This window comes from Lampetra planeri, chromosome 10 (genome assembly GCF_965212315.1).
Source record: "Lampetra planeri chromosome 10, kcLamPlan1.2.h2, whole genome shotgun sequence".
Classification (NCBI taxonomy): Eukaryota; Metazoa; Chordata; class Hyperoartia; order Petromyzontiformes; family Petromyzontidae; genus Lampetra; species Lampetra planeri.
In genome coordinates, this window is record NC_136116.1 from 13,603,878 (window position 1) to 13,615,983 (window position 12,106).

Here is a 12,106-nt window from a genome sequence, read left to right on the forward strand (position 1 = left end):
ATACTGCCATAACTCTGGACTGACTTTCAGTTTTTAACACCTTATTTACATGCTCTCTGGGTCTTTCGGTAAAGTCACATAGATAGAAAAAAAATGAAGAAATGTTGGTAAACATTACCACACAATCAACTGCGTTCCTTTAGGTATTCCTTTTTGTTCGTATCCCTAACACATCCAAACATTGGCAATTCAAGACGAGCACCATGCAATGTCAATCATATGAGAACTGCCCTATTAGAAATAGTTGAATGACTAGGTTTAGATCTTGTTCTATGGAGAGACTGGCCACCACCATAGAAATGTGGATTTGCAAACCTCTGGCTCGACGGGGCCACCAACCAAGTCGATGGCCTCCTTGCTGTGTCAGGCATTGGGCTTGTGTACACGTCCCTTGGTGGTCCAGAGCCATTGGTATAAATTTCACATCTCTGTGTGCAACTATTGGCTTCCCGCAAAGTGGTACTGTTTTATATCGACCATGGAAGGATTAGTGAACCCCCAAGTGGGATTTGAATATTCCACAAAAAGACTTTGAGCCTCGTTTTTTTTCTAACCACAACACCACCAAATTGGAAATATCATTCCAGTTAATATACTTTTTTTTTTATCAATGTTTGAAGAAATTATTTTACATTTTGGGTTTTTTTCCTGTAGTCTTGCCAATGTGCTGAGACCATCAAACTTGCTGTATTTGAAAGCCAAGAATACAACAACACTTTATTTGTTCATTACCCGTTCATTTCCGATCACTTGTGCTCACCCCATACTCTTGAACTCCCGTCAGCCCAGTCATTCATGCCCCTAACTTCCTGCCATCTCAATCGTTCCATTCTGTCACCATTTTTGAAACTGTGTTATAAGTACCTTGAGTGAAGGAGCGCTCTATAAATATAAAATTAGATTAGGTGCAGGCCCAAGACCTTCTATTTTCCCCCTCTGTGTATGACTGAATGGCCCTCTCTGTAAAATAAATGTGCCCACCGGTACTGTATAGTGTTTTAAGATGCGGTCACATTTTAGATGCTATATGAATCCAAATTGCATTGTATTTTTAGGATGGTTGAAATGCAGGAATGAACCCTGGATGGATCCCAGTGGTGCCAGCTCATTGATCTGTTACAGCCATTATGAGCTCCCTGAGCCACTGAGGTCTGACTAATTGTTCAGTGCAGTGCCACCCCAGATTTGGCACTGAAGTCGTGACCAAACTGAATTGCAACCATGCCATTTGACTGAGTTGTGCTTCGGGTACTGGGCACCTGCTTGGTGGGAGGGCGATTTCAGTGACCGCAATGCGTGTCCGGCGATCTTTGAGGCCTGCAACTATGACAGTGTTTCTAGAAATAAAGCGCAGATGAGATGGCATCTCACATTCCCATTTGAAGGGTGCATTAACCTTCAAAGTCTTGCATTGTTTTATTGTTGACTTATTTTTTGTTGTTGCAAATATAGCCTCACTGTCAGAGCACTCGATGCATAATGTGAGTTAAAATTTCAGTTGAGTATCGATTCAGCAGCCCGTTATGCCTTCAGGGTTGATAAGTAATTCCTGCTTTATGGAGAACTCCGCGATGGTGGCTCCTGCCATAGGAATGTGGAATTTCCTACCACTGACGGCCACTGCACCCCGTGCTAATCAGAATTTAAGCAGAGACAATTAGACTTTTTTTTCACTGCATATAATAAGGCATGCACAAGGGTGTGTAGATACTGTATATATATGTATGCATGCCTATATAAATTACGGAGATATTTACATTTGATCGTGCGTGCAAAAATGCAACCGTTTAAAACGCGTTTGCTGTCCCTGTTTTTTGTGCACAGACGTCTCTACGTCGAGTGCCGATCTCGCGCTTGTTTTTATTTTGCAATGCAGGCAAAACTTTTACGCGGTACTCATTTCTAAAGTTTTTTGTTTTGCCATTTGCTCTTGTTTCTTCCAGGAAAGGAAAATTCCGATTCAACTACCAAAGTTACGGAGCTCAGGCCAAAGATATTATTGAATGGCTAAAAAAGTAAGTTCAATATATAGTGCCTCATGTGTTTTATGTGGTTCATATTTGTGTTTGGAGTTGAAATTTGTTTTACTTATTTTGACTGCTGTAGCATATTTATAGCATTTCATCGTTATAAATAAAAGCCATTTCCAGTCGAATTTGACTACAGCAACACTGCGGAATGTGTTTGAACTATAAAAGGTTAGTCTTTGATGCCAAATCTAGTTGCTTGGAAAACCTGCAGCATTTTTGCGCGTGTGCGCACGTGTGTGGCAGCAATGGGGAGACCAAGGCAAGCGATTGTACGTGCACTGTAGAGAGTGCGAGACTAATCGGAGGATCTTTGCGCGTCTGTGTACACACGCTTGTGCACGTGTACACCCCCCTACAGCCCTGAATCGCCCAAGCCCACTGTTCCTGAGGTGGCGTGGAGTGAGACAGACTCTGCTGTGTTTCATCTGACGGACGAAGACTTCCAGGATTTTGTGGACAAGCACCCCAATGTTTTGGTGATGTTCTACGCCCCCTGTAAGTCACCTGTAGCAATAATTTTGGTTTTACTCCGTGTCGCACTAACTGTGCTGACCAGTCAAGCTGATGCATTATTTGATGGTGACTTTAAAGTGATGTCACCGTGCTTTGAGTGCTTGACGTACAATGGGGAAGGATAGCGAGTTCAAATCCTGGTCCAGAGTCAACCCTCCTGGGTTGATAAAACGAGTTCCACTTTGGTAGGGAATCAACGGTGATTTTTCTTGTATAGAGGATGTGACCCCATTCTATACAAACAAAATCTGGCGACACTGTTTGGTTATTCAAACACCCACTACTTACTGCCTTAAAGTGCAAGCGATAATGAGACGCAAGACGGACCAATAGAGATGCACTCTTCCGTCAAAGCGCACGTGAAGTAAAACTTAATTTAGCTTATCAGCCCAATTTGATGTTTTATTTTTTGTCCCATTATCCACTTGGGGTTATGAAACAATTTCCCGTTGGCAAATGTCACAGCCAACGGTGTAACATCACAATGCGCCTGAGGGTATTTCATGGAAGATGACGTCACGGAACCTCTGTTGAATGTCTTCAATAATCCTCTTATCGACATGAAGCAGCACACCTGCAATGAGTGTTCGCTGAATGGCAGCCTGACCAAAATTGGTAACCCTCAGAGCTGGACGATGCCAAATTAATGGGCAAAACAAATTAAATGTGACGGTTGTTTTTGTGCGTTCGTTTTTTTGTTTATTCTTAATGCTGCCAGCCGTCTAATCCTAACTGGACGATGTGCAACGCAGGGTGCGGGCACTGCAAAAAGCTGAAGCCAGACTACGACGAGGCTGCGAAGATTCTCAACGAAGAGGAAAACGTGAGGATGTTAATGCTGCAATGCAGTGTCTCTTCTGTGCTAAACTAGAAAGTAAAAAAAATAAGATTAAAGAATGACGCGAGTGAATGGCGAATGAATGAATGCGCGGCTGCTTCTGTTTGAATGTACAGCGCCATGGAAGTGTCACTTGATGCGCTGCTTTGTGTAGATTTGCACAAATGTTGAGGAACTGCATTGACAGCGGTGCATGACCATCGATAGCCATAATCGTCACGCCTTGCAACAGAAACAAAAGTAATAGGCTATCGCAGCAGTCAAAGGACCTTCTGCAGAGCAGATTAAGAGAGATGAGAGAGAAATGGACTTGGAGCTGAAAATTATACTGTACACTGGGGTCCAAAGAAAACTGCGAAGATTTTAAGAAAGTTTACAAATGGACAGGTTTTAAGAGACATACAGTTGGCCTCTTGACCTTCACTGGACACCATTGAGTTTAACGCGAACCATAGCGTGCATCATTAGCTACTGGATGACTTTTCTTGAGGCCGCAGAGCTAAAGGCAAATAGCAGTAAAGCTTCTTTACAGTGCCCTCTAGTGGATCGGAAGCCGCAAACCTCACTGTGCCATTCACAAGCTTCAAGCAGTTACTTAAATTGTATGGGTGTCAGAAAAAAAGCTCTTCATTATGCAGCTCACGTGTTTCGATGACCATAAGATACGTGTGTAAGCACTGCAGACAATTTCACATGCATATAGCTGTGTGTGTTCACGTAGTGCCATGGTTAGACCATTATGGTATAATCCCAGCAACTTGGGTTTGATTCCCAACTGGGATGAACATCATCCGTTGCACATGATCAGGTGTTTTTAAACCTGTCCTGGTCGGTAACTGGTGCAGTGTATGTACTACGTATGGTGCGAAAGAAGTTCAACATACATCAGCACTGGGGAGACATTGGTGGTCCAGTGTAGTGCTACTCTGCCAACCTGAATAGGTGCACTCAGTAATAGAACTTGTCCCTACAGTTTGTAAGTGGGCATTCATGTATTTATTGTGTGTGTCTTTGCTTGCTTGTCAAAGTGGGGAGTGGTAGGCTGCGCTATGAACCCGGTTTCCCGAGTTCGTGTACCGCTTATACCCAACACCGGTGACGATTATTTAAGCAGATCCTGGGCCTCCGCGAGGTCGACTCAGCCTCAAATAAGTACAGTACCTGGTGCGATGTGTAAAATTCACCACTAGAGAGACAAAGGCGACCTGGCACGGTGCTAGCCACCCACCCCCTCGTGTGCCGTGCCGGCCTTCATAGGTGCTCGCTAACAGCACTTGCCCCAACAGTCTGTTAAGGCTATACGGTGCATCTATGCCTTGTGTGTCACAGAGCCCTGGGGTCTTGGCAGCTGTTGATGCCACCATACACCGAGCCCTTGCCGAGCGCTTCTCCATCAAGGGCTTTCCCACGACGAAGTTCTTCCAGGACGGGGAGGAGAAATACACCGTGTCTGACCTGCGATCCAAGGACAAGATCCTCTCTTGGATTCGCGAGTGTGTATGCCACCGATGAATCACAGTACCTCGCTGATCTTCCCTTTATTAATGCTTCCCCCTATCCTCTCCCTTTGATGCTGCTAATCCTTCATAATGCACGGGCATAATATGACTTTAAACCCCCCGCCAAAACTCCTACGCATTTTTCACAAGTAGTACGAATCGCATATCTGCATTTCCCATAAATATGCTAAAATTCCTCTTCATATGCAAATTATTTTGTCAAGGCGCCCTTCCCCCTCCATCCCAGCTTAAATAGACGCTCCAAGCCTGGGGTGTGTCATTCAGACGCTGTCTTCTCGACAGACCTGTTTGCGTTGTGGCCGAAACGTCGTGAGAATTATTTTATTAAGTTTTATTTTTATTATTTTATTATTTCCCTTCTACGTGACTTTACCGAAAGAACCAAGAAGATGAATCCCTGCAGTCACGAAAGCTTTAAATCGAAATCTTGCCGATCTTGTCAAGAAGCATAAACCATCATGCGATCTCCGGTCATCCTCGCAGCGGCTTTTGCCTCGCCGTCGAACAAATTCAGTCACCACTGGAGCTATGCACTTTTAAATCGAGATTGAAAACTAATTTCTTTAGAACTGCTTTTTTATGTTTAGTTTGTTGTCCTTCCCCGCACCTCCGATTGGGACGGTTGACTACGTATGGTGCGACAGAAGTTCAACTACATGCATACGTACTGACAGGCACCTGCCATGTGTGCGTCGTGTGTGCGTTTGACAATAACTTATGAGAACATGCTTAAAATAGGTGAAAAGTCAAAGTGTTCCACTACACAAACGAGTGTCGTGCAATGCTTGTCTGTGTTAGTGGCCCTCATTACTACGGTCGAGGGGAGTCTCTTCACAGGAAATTACATGATTTACTAGACAATATACGCTACTGCGTGTTTCTATATTATCTATATCAACCCCAGAAGAAATTTTTACTAAATAAAATTTGAACCCACGACTTTTCCACAGTGAGTCATGTGCTCTCACCACAGTGTCGCATGGGCAGATTAAGGCATTTGTTCGGGTAAATTAACCCAGATCAATAAAATATTAAGATGTATGGATAGCGGTATATACACGCATATACACATAAATCCTTGCCTCTATTGCTCACGCTGCCTTTTAATTAAAACAAACACAGTTGGTTAATGTTTTAGTCGATACTTTTCTTCACAGCAGCAGAGAGAGAGGGCAGCCAGGTTTACTGACTTCTAGTTAGATACCGCACAACATTGACCTTCACCGTTTTAAATTGACACAAACAGTTTTTCTCTTAGATAAACATTTAATTTTTAAACGCTACATAGCTGAGGTCAGGCGATAACATCACTTGTTTTGGAGTAGCACTTTATAATCACCATTATCAAGTTAGGCCCTTTGTTTAATTTCGTCTATGCGAGACAACACCTGCACACCATTTAAAAACGTATCACTGCGGGCCCGGCGCGTCTCGCCTTGTAATGAGCTGCGGCGGTTTGTTTCCGTGCCCCCCCGGCAGCCCCCAGCCCCCACCCCCTCCAGAGGTGCCGTGGGACGAGCAGGAGAACGACGTGGCTCACTTATCGGTGGCCACCTTCCGCGACTTCCTCAAGAAGAAGCGTCACGCCCTGCTCATGTTCTACGCCCCCTGTGAGTCGCTCCTCCTCCGTCTGGTGGGGACGCCGGGTAGCCGGCGCTGCCGTTGCCACGGTGCGCTGTCGTTGCCGCGGTGCTGCGCTACGCGGCCATCGCAAAGCGTACCGAATCGTAGCCCCACAGCCAAATGTCTCCTTTGCTCAAGTTCAGAAATTTTGGTGACGCCGAACGCCGATGGTTGGCCCTGAATCAATGATGCAGATTCCATTTTCTCATGCCGAGGGTCGGTCTCTGCATCGGTGGTTTATGTACGTTGTATATATTCCAGCCTCTTCCTATTGCTATGCAGCGCCTTCAATTCATGCATATTTGTAATAACATTGAATAGTAACAATGCAAATAGTGCCTTCCTCTCACTCTTAGCTTTATATATTTAAATTGAAGCATCAAAATCCTGCCTTCGTTTTACTTTCTGAGAAACACACGTATAGTTGGGTCATTCTTGAAACTGGCTGTGCTGTGGTCGTTTATCAATGAAGCTTCTAAGAATCTTCGAGATGTCATTCTGGATCCAGGCCTTGAATTACCACTGGACTCTTGTTTTCAGGGTGCTTCCACTGCAAACAGGCCAAGCCACACTTCACTGCTGCAGCCGCACAACTCAAAGACGACCATAAGGTACGTGAGTGTTTACCATGGCCACTTCCTTCCTGTTGATTCATTTTTACCGTGAGCGTCTCATTCTTTCTAAGCACTATGCACAGAAAAGGGCATATAAACTGTGTAACCGGAGCCACTGCCTTTTTACAGAACCCTTAAGCTCTGCGGATGAGTGAATGGGTCACTTTATGCGCCTCTGCTTTATTAACCTTGATCGGGCAAAGTCAAATGAGTTGTAAAATGGTACTTTGTCTTGGATTATCAGTTCACTTAACTCAGACCATACCATTGACTAATTGAGCTTCTAGCTTAATTTTGAGCAGGTGCTAAATGATCAACAGGGCTAGCTGAGTTGTCTCGTGATATACAGAACCATTATCCTGCTCACTGGTGTTAGGCACCCAAGTTTAATCCAGGTTCTCAAAGGAACTAGTCTGTATCACAAAACCTGTCACCCCTTGTCAGTGCCTACCTTATTACAGACCAATTCAGACCTGATTGGTCACCCCGTGCCCCTTATACATTTCAACATTCATCCTACAAAGCCCGTATTGAAACGGCTGTACGCTGTATGCACCTGAAAACTCAATGTCCTGGTCAAGAATACAGGGTAAACCGTTTGGGTTGAGAGGTATTTGTATCACATGCTTCTCGCAATGATAGAGTTGTGAGTTCATCTTCCAATCTGGGCTTATAATCCTGATCATCAGTGGTTGTGCTATCCAGTAACTCGTCCCCTGCGATGGAAATGTGGAATTTCCTCCACTGTCTCAGGGCCACAAATGGTGATGAGCAATGACTTATTGCTCATCAGGGGGAGATACTGTCTGATTTATGAGCAATGACTTATTGCTCATCAGGGGGAGATATTGGCTGATTAAAAACCCGATTTTGTCAAAAAGCCAGCGTGCAGATTGCGATTGTATTTTTATTACTTGTCGACACCTCATGCTTTCGATGGCCCCAAGGCAGTGGTGGAAATCCCACATCCCTGAAGCGCTGTTTCAAGTTTATTTAGTTTAACCAGATGAAAACTCAAGAGACCAGGTTGAATCTCATTTTCACGAGTGACCTGTGTCATCAAGACGGCAAAAGCAAACACAGTATAGATAAGTAATATTTAAAAATACTTTTTTTAAACACGCTTTAATTAAATGTACCGTACGAGTAATGGCAGAACTCCAGGAAGTGGCCCCGTGGCTTGCCATAACGTAAGGGGACCGTGGTAATTTACAGCCAACGTCAGTTGAGCGTGGACAATTAGACCCAAGCCGAAACATAACATATAAAAATGAATGTTTAAAAATATATATTTTTTTATATATAGAATATAATATTGTCATTAGTATGACATAAGTATACCAAGTTTGCAGTCGATACCACATTGGGAAGTGGGTTAAACTTGAGTTTCAAGATTTGAGGATACGTCAACGATGACAACAACAGACAGAGTGAGTTAAATACAAGTGGAGCATAGTGAAAGCGGAGCAAATGAAACTGTGGCACATGAATCGGTGTTAAAGTCCCTGCAGTATGAGTCGGCTTGGCCAGATTATGTTTTGACGGATCATATTACAATTACAATAAATATTCTTGGGTCTTTCGGTAAAGTCATGTAGATAGGTTCAAAGAAAATAACAAAAAACTACGACGTTTCGATCGCAACACAAGCGGTCGTCTTCCTGAAGATTGAAAGCTTTCAGTCAAGAATTATAATACAATTAAGTTACCGAAACATGAAAGAGACGTCGGGTGACTATTGTACAAATCTGTCAACAGACACACACAGGGTGCTTAAAAAATGTTGTAACAGTTACATGGGACTATGGAAAAAGAACGGAAAATATCCTGTGACTTGATAACAAATGAATGTTAATAGCTTCAAGAAGTCAGTCTCCACTTCATAATAACTTGTTCACCATCATTGTCAACACGTGCCTGGAATCTTCTCCAGGTGGTCTCCAGAGCCCCGGAGGCAGCATATTTCTTGTGGCGTTGTTGCAAATTCTCAGAAGTGTGAACATTTTTTTGAAGCATCCTGTATCAGAGGTCGCAAACGGGTTTTGATTCCTTACCCGTACCCGGCCGCACCAGGGTCGCAAACGGGTACCCGTACCCATACCCGGCTGGGTACAGGTAGCCGGGTATCGGGTAGGGTACGGGCATCGGGTACCCGGTTGCGACCTCTGCCCTGTATTTGTTTCCCAGGTGGCCCTGGCAGCTGTGGACTGCACAAAGCAGGACAATAACGAGCTGTGCAGTCAAGAGGGCGTGAGGGGCTACCCCACCATGAACCACTACACATACGGGAAGTTTGTGGGGCCGTACACCGGCGGGAGACAGGTGAGTGGAGGCTTGCAGAGCTGCCTGTATACTGTCTCTACTTTGCAACTGTGATTTTAAAAGGTAATATGAATTCATAATGCAGAGTTTTTTTTTGGGTTGGATCGCGTAAATATAAAAAGGTGTCGTTAAACACGCCGCACACAGCCGATTAGGAAGGTTTGTCACGTAAACAGAACGTGCCAAACGCGTTCAACGACACATTTATATATTTACGCGATCTAACCCAGAAAAATCTGTTATGGATGATATTGGTCGCGAAAGCCTACATGTTAAACATTATAAATTCAGTTTTCAATTCAACTTAATTTTTAAAAACGCAACAAATGAATATATCATGGAAAATAATATTAAAGTTTACTTTATTGGAACCTCCTTTGCCAGTAGAAAAATATGATGATTGTTTTTTTACCCTTTTATCTGGCAACAAAACTGACACCATTTTTTTTTAGTGCGCCTTTTGGGGTCATCTGGTCCAACACCATGTGAGACTAGGCTCTAAGAAAAGCTGTCTCGGGTGTGGACCAATCAATTTCAATGACAGTGCATACATGATCAGAGTTGTGTTTTTTGTTTGCATTCCGACCGCAGGTATTGTGGTCAATGCAAACATGACTCCTTGTAAAAAAGGTGTCAGTTTTCTTGCCAGATAAAAGGGTAAAAAAAACAATTATCAAAGTGTACTTTGTCATAACAGTGCTATTTATTTTATCCAGGAAAGCCTCACTGGTTTTCAACTTTATCCAGATTGAGTGTTTCCTTGATTGAGTGTTTATTTGGCTTGAGGCAAACTCTGCACAGACAGATAAAAGAATCGATTATACTGCCAATCTATCTACCACACAGCTCAAGCCTGTAACACATCAGTCGCCCAGACTGTGCCATCTAAGTAATAAACATGTTTAAATCTCCTCAGATGTTGACATCTGTCTGGCAGGTGCACTGCGGGTGATTTTAGCCAGTACATCCAAATGAAGACAAACTGTGCATCTGTGAAAAAGACTTTCATTTCGTTCATCGGATTCCTCCAGTCTAAATAAAAGTTTTGATCAAATTTAGAGTATTGAGAAATGTTGTATTTATACATGGCAGCGCATTTTAAACGACCACATCTTTGTACTTATTGGAATTTGGAATTCAATGATGACCGCTTTGTGGGAAGGTAGTATTGGTTGTACAACACAGCTACTGGCCCCCACCACAAGAATGGGATTTTCAGCACTGCCGTGGGGCCACCGAGAGAGATGAACACTGCGCCACGCTCGTTTGACCAGCGAGACAGACAGCGTTGACATCTTGACTTAAAACTGAAATGCCTTCTGACCAGTGCATACCCACGGCAGTATTGCAAGGCATGTGTCGTATTGTAACCCGACGTCTGATTTGATTCTCTCGTCTCTCCTTGCAGGAGGCTGACTTTATCAACTTCCTACTCTCGCTGCGGGGAAAGTCACATTCCGAACTCTGAAAGATTTTCTCCTGGGTCTTTCCCAGCTCCCCTACACCTCCCACCTGTGCACCCCCCCCCCCCCCCGCCTTCTGTTCCACACCTACCCTGACCGCAACTGGCCCTCGACATCAACCCACCCTTAAGCCCTGGCAACACGAGGCTACTTTATTCAGGATTAGCGTCTTGACTGCTTCTGACAAAAAATTGGGTTTTCGCCTGCTGACTTGGCGTCCGATGGTAAACGCAGTCTTGTTGGTACTTGAAGGTCCCTTCGGAGATTGTGTGAAAAGCCTAACCTGCTTATCACGGTATTGACCTACAAGGCTATGTATCATTCGGTCGTTAAATCAAGTTCAGTCAGCCCTTCATTTAATCATGTGCGAACCCATTGAGATACCATATTCATGTATATATGCAACATCTTATCTGTTGACCATTAAAACGTGTGAAGACATTTCAAGTCATGTGACAGTAGGGTAAGAGGCAAAAAAATCATACTCGTGCATATGTGTGAAAAGCAAAGAAATAACTGATGAACACTTTTCCTATCATTGGTGTATCGATTAATGACCATTAACCTTGGCTCCCGTGTCTTGCACGTTTAATCGTGTTTCCGCTACGCACAATTTTCTGAAGCTGCACGTACTTATAACCAGCGATACACGATCCGTTTTCGTGTTGTGCCGAGTGTTGTTGTTGTTGTTCGGGACGATGTCCGACGTTTCGCTCCACACTCTTGGAGCTTCTTCAGGAACCGATGTCGGACAACGTCAGACACTGTGCCGAGCAACTCGCGGTACAATCCCAAAGCACAACAGAGAGTCGTGCAGCGGCGACAAGCGGACTTGTGACATGCAACAATTACTCGCCTGTGGGTCCCAACTGGGTTTTCTTTTACAGCCAGATGGCGTGAGGTTGTTTTACTTCACCGTTGTCAAAGGGTCTATACGAAATAAACATTCTCTCCAGTTAACAATGATGATGATGATACCCTAACAGCTGAGAAAATAACGTGTACCAGCTGCGACAGAATGTAAATCTTTGCTCATTGGGCTGCGGCACATGAACAAACGTGTGCTTTGGCCGAGGATTCCAAGATATGGTCGGTGTTTATCATACGCATCCTGAAATTATGTCTACTGCGAGCATTCTTCCAAATGCGCGAGTGGGATTAACCTGTGCCCGGATTAACAACC

General features: G+C 44.0%; 1 protein-coding gene across 1 annotated transcript in view; it reads left to right on the forward strand.

The window, feature by feature from the left end:
• The window catches only part of PDIA5 (protein disulfide isomerase family A member 5), a 40,367-nt gene extending 28,484 nt beyond the window's left edge, over positions 1-11,883 (forward strand). The window contains exons 10-17 of the mRNA XM_078598374.1: positions 1,944-2,015; positions 2,389-2,525; positions 3,296-3,366; positions 4,711-4,874; positions 6,381-6,511; positions 7,065-7,135; positions 9,326-9,460; positions 10,869-11,883. Coding sequence (XP_078454500.1) covers positions 1,944-2,015; positions 2,389-2,525; positions 3,296-3,366; positions 4,711-4,874; positions 6,381-6,511; positions 7,065-7,135; positions 9,326-9,460; positions 10,869-10,928 — 841 coding nt within the window. The 3' untranslated portion in view covers positions 10,929-11,883. The remainder of the gene's footprint in view (positions 1-1,943; positions 2,016-2,388; positions 2,526-3,295; positions 3,367-4,710; positions 4,875-6,380; positions 6,512-7,064; positions 7,136-9,325; positions 9,461-10,868) is intronic.
• The last annotated feature ends 223 nt before the right edge of the window (positions 11,884-12,106 follow it).